Source organism: Crocuta crocuta, unplaced genomic scaffold (genome assembly GCF_008692635.1).
Source record: "Crocuta crocuta isolate KB4526 unplaced genomic scaffold, BGI_CrCroc_1.0 scaffold4, whole genome shotgun sequence".
Taxonomy (NCBI): domain Eukaryota; kingdom Metazoa; phylum Chordata; class Mammalia; order Carnivora; family Hyaenidae; genus Crocuta; species Crocuta crocuta.
Window position 1 is genome coordinate 1719495 of NW_027529996.1, and position 4423 is coordinate 1723917.

The following is a 4423-nucleotide window of genomic DNA, read 5'->3' on the forward strand; positions in this document are numbered from 1 at the left end:
TAGCCCTGAGGCAAAGATTTGATTTTAACTGTTATCTTAACATTAGTAACTGCAAAAATCAGGCACCAGAAGTTGATACAGCCATAGGATTTAACACTGGGACCTTAGAACCCTATCCTGCTTGCATATTTCTGAGAATTCAATCCCTTTTATTTATCTTAAGCATAGACTCTTTCATTTCTTCAGCTTTTCCTGGGTTTAAAAAAACCCCACAGAGACTGGTTTTAAATCGAAGAATAGACAAAATGACAAGAACCACCAAATCTTGTCATGTAAATGTTTCTTGTCAAATGTACTCCACCTTCTCTGTTGATTATGACTCATTTTAGAAAGTTTCTCAAGTTTAGCACAGTTTCTTACATCCACGATTAATTTCCCAAGCTTTCTCAATTTCCATTCCAAGCTCTATTTATGAGATGTATGTTTTGGAAAACAAATTAAAATTTACTTTTTCTATGAAACTCAGTATCAACTGCCCTCTAAGAGCCACTGCAGATTTTTCTTCCCTAGTGTCCAAAAGACAAAATTTGCCTTTCAAGTGACTATTTAACCTCATATACTATGTCAGGCTTTCTGAAATTCCAAGTAAACTGTATTTCCTCTATTAGTCTTTCCAAAGCATTTTAAGTGTTTTGAAGGGTTTGATTTTCCTCAAGTAGCAACCAACTCAATTTGATAGAAGTAAAAAAAGGTGCTTCATTAGTTTCCTTGGAACTGAAGACAGGTCTCATTAATTTAAACGTCAGAGTTCAGGAACTTTAAACTTAAATTACAATCTCAATATGAGGAACATGAAAATACATGAAAGTTGTAGAAGTAAGCCAAGGAAGATTACAGTTATGGGTAAATTCCCCCTTTAACTCTTTCAGTAACAGCCAAGCTGTGGGTGGGTGAGTAGTATAATGACCTCACTGCTTATCATTAATTTACAATTAAACTGATTCTGAAATTAAGAAGTTAGTAGCAGAACTAAAGGCTAAAAGCTGAAGCTACTATGACTTGTATGAGTCTTTATTACTCAAAGGCATGTGAGTACTACAAGGTGTGATTGCTTCTTGGTTGAGCCAGTTCCAATTTTCAGAGTGAAATTATTTAGTAACTACTGCATGTTACTGACTTTATATATTAGAGTGGATAGCAGTTTTTGGTTAAAATGTGGCTCTTTTGCACATTACAAAATATAGCTCCTATAATCTCTTGCCTCTGGCTTCTTAAATCACTTCAAACACTTTGTGATAAATGGCCCTGTCCCACAGGGGTCGGACCCACCACTTCAGCCCATGAAATGAATGAAGGTTTTCAATGCTTCTCTACATGCTGCAAGAAAACAACTCGTCATCAACCTTTCCGTTTTAAAAGTATGGGCATGCTGCTAAACTTCTAGGTCTAATTCCTCAGTTCCTTAAAGTGGATGTTCTGTACATAACAACCACTCGCTTTTGTCATTTATTGTTCTGTAAAACATAAGGCAGAAGCCAGTGCAGGGAGCCCCAGCTGGAGCAGATCTGTTTCTTCCAAATCTCACTGTATTGAGTTGCCATTACAGACAGTAAAATATATTTATGTGGCTCAAGTGTGACTTAACTTGGTAAATTATATTGGGTCCTGGAATGGTTTAAAGGCCCCTCTGGCCAATTATATTTATTTCTGTTTATACAAATTGTCAAGAAGCTACTGTATGCTGGCTCTCAGCCATATCTAAGTTCCTTCCCTTTACACTCACTTTTATCAGAGATAAATATCTCTTTTATATTAAATACCCCTGGACAGTATTAATAAGAGAAAAGAATAATAGCTCTTTGCATTTATTTTCTCTTGCTCCCAGTCAGCATAAGAGAGAGAAGTCATTTCTTTTTGAGTTGGTAGTTTAGAATTTCCAGAAATGCAGTGTCTTGAGAGACAAAAGACCTCAGAACCTGTTGCTTTCAGGAGAAACTCTAGATAAAGTATTATGCGAGTGAGCTCAGCAATTTTTGGTGCACTGTTTTAATGGCAGGCAAAGTAGAGAACCAGGTACGTTTTCAACCTTTCTGCTTATAACAAAGTTAATCCAAAGGCAATTTTAAAGAAGGCAGTGTCCTGAAAGTGAAGTGTGCCAAAACTCAAATGCACACACTGTACGAAGGCCAAAATTAGAAATGTTCTAGGAGTGAGATGTGATGTAAATTATATGAACAGGGTTTGGAGTCAGGTGGGTCTGAGGTTCATCACGAGCTGCAGGGTTTGGGCTTGGCAATAATTAGATGACCATCTCTAAAGCTTTCTGTCTTTAGAATGACATTGTACCTCTCATGGTTGTTGAGAATTCAAATTCAGTGATCCATGTCCATCAGCTGGCTTTCCTGGTCCCAAGAAAGAATTAAGGAACCTGACTCTGGGCCATGCTCTTGTAAGGAATGGTGACCCACATGTGTGACAAGATGTTCTCCCAGGGCACAGCATGGTAAAGAGCAGGGAATTTAGCCTGACAGTGTGGTTCTGCTAGATTATTTTAAGCAAGTCAAGCTGTGTGTAAAGCAATGGTGTTAGATTACACCAAAAGACATCCAGTCTCTCTGGCTCTCAACTTCTACATAATCTACCAAAACAAACATGCAAAAAGCCCAAAACGAAAACCAAAAACAAAAGCAGAAAGCCAAATTCGTACAAAAATCAAAGCGCCAAACCCGCGCTGCCCCTAAGTAATGGTGTAGACAAAGAAATCACCACCCCCGAAGTTTCGAAGTGCCGTGCTTCTGCGGTTCACGCCGGAGGACCGGTATAAGTCACACTACGGCGGTTTCCCCTCCACATCTGAAGGAGTGGCAGGTGTTCCCGGAAGGCTCAAGGCCAATGTCAGGCAGGAGGGGGTAGGGGCTGGCCCGGGAGAGAAAGCACACCAGGGTTTCGGAGAAAGCAACTCAGGGACGTAGGAGAAAATCACCTACTACATCTCACTAGGGATGCGGCCGCAAGAGTAGGTTGCGCCTGGTCTGAGAAGCCGCGGGTCAAGATCCCAGGCCCGAGCGGGAGGGTACGGTCAGTGCCGAGGCAGGGGAGGGAAAGGAGGAAGCGGCAGACGGAGGAGGGAGCCGGTGCGAGGAGAGGGCCCGGCGGGGCCCCACTCTCGGTCACTCACCACGAGAGGGATGGAGCAGATGAGCACCACCAGGGAGGTGGCGATGAGTAAGATGACCATCTGGATCTCGGCGCCCGCTATGCGGCGGAAACTCCGGCGGCGGCGAAAGTCGCTGAGGCGCGGCAGGGCGGGGGAGGCGGCGGCCGGGCCGCCCCGGCAGGGGCCCCAGGGCACGGCCAGGGGGCCGGCCGCGTGGTGCTGCTCGGTGCCCAGCGAGGTGCGGCGCATGAACTGGCGGTGCATGCGGAGCAGCGCGCCGCACACGAGCACGTTGCAGAGCACCGTGGCGAGAATGAGGAAGGAGCTGAAGCCCGCGTACATGTAGGAGAAGGCGGCGTGCGCCGTCACGTTGGTGGTCCAGTCGATGAAGCACCAGGTGTCCGGGTACTGCAGCCGCGAGCTGCCCAGGCCCATGTTGGGCAGCGCGCAGAAGAGCACGTTGGACGCATAGACGGCGACGAGCGTGAGGCCGGCCAGCCGCTTGTCCACATAGTGGCTGTAGAAGTAGGCGTGGTTGATGGCCAGGTAGCGCTCGATACTCATGGCACAGATGATGCTGAGGCCCGACAGCCCGAAGAAGAGCAGGATGAAGGTGCTGTACTCGCAGAGCGCTTCGCCTCCGGGCCACTGGCCCTTCATGTACGTGGCGATGGTCACCGGGCTCACCAGCAACGTGCCCAGCAGGTCGGTGACGGCCAGCCCACAAACCAACGTATAAAAGGTCGTCTCCTTCTGCTCCTTGCGCGACTTGCACAGCACCACGATGGCCACCAGGTTGCCCACCACCCCGAAGATGAACATCACCGCCGGGATGGTCACCGGGCTGTTTGGACGGTCGGGGGTAGAGGAGGCGGACGCATTGACCCCAGGGCTGGACATGGCGGTGGCCCGCGGTACACAGCCTTGGACTTCGAGGCTGGGTCTGGGGATGGTAGGAGAGAGAGACAAAGGCGCGGTGAGATGAAATGACCGCTTGCAAGGTGTCAGACCCGCGCCCAAGAAACAATATACTGATGAGACAAGACCAACGACTGGATCCTGCCTGCATCGTGGAGAGTAGCCACTCCCCAACTTGGGCTACCGGGTCCCCAGGCTCAGGATACCTCCCGCCCGCAGCCCCACTCTGCTGTCATTAATATTTGTTAGTTGAGACTGCCATTCTCTCTTCCTCCCTGCCCCCTCCGGCCCAACTCACTCCACTGCCAAGATGAACAAGGCCAATCTCAAGGGAAAAGTGAGTGGTTAGCTCTTATTCCCGACAGATTCTGAGTCAATAAAATCCTCACTGAAAACAAGTTACGGAAG

At 47.3% G+C, this 4423-nt stretch overlaps 1 protein-coding gene across 1 annotated transcript in view; it reads right to left on the bottom strand.

Moving 5' to 3' along the window:
* PTGER4 (prostaglandin E receptor 4) overlaps nucleotides 1-4423 on the bottom strand; it is a 13898-nt gene that overhangs the window by 9343 nt on the left and 132 nt on the right. Inside the window, exon 2 of the mRNA XM_077763456.1 lies at nucleotides 3119-4040. Within this exon, the coding sequence (XP_077619582.1) occupies nucleotides 3119-3997 (879 nt within the window). The 5' untranslated portion in view covers nucleotides 3998-4040. The remainder of the gene's footprint in view (nucleotides 1-3118; nucleotides 4041-4423) is intronic.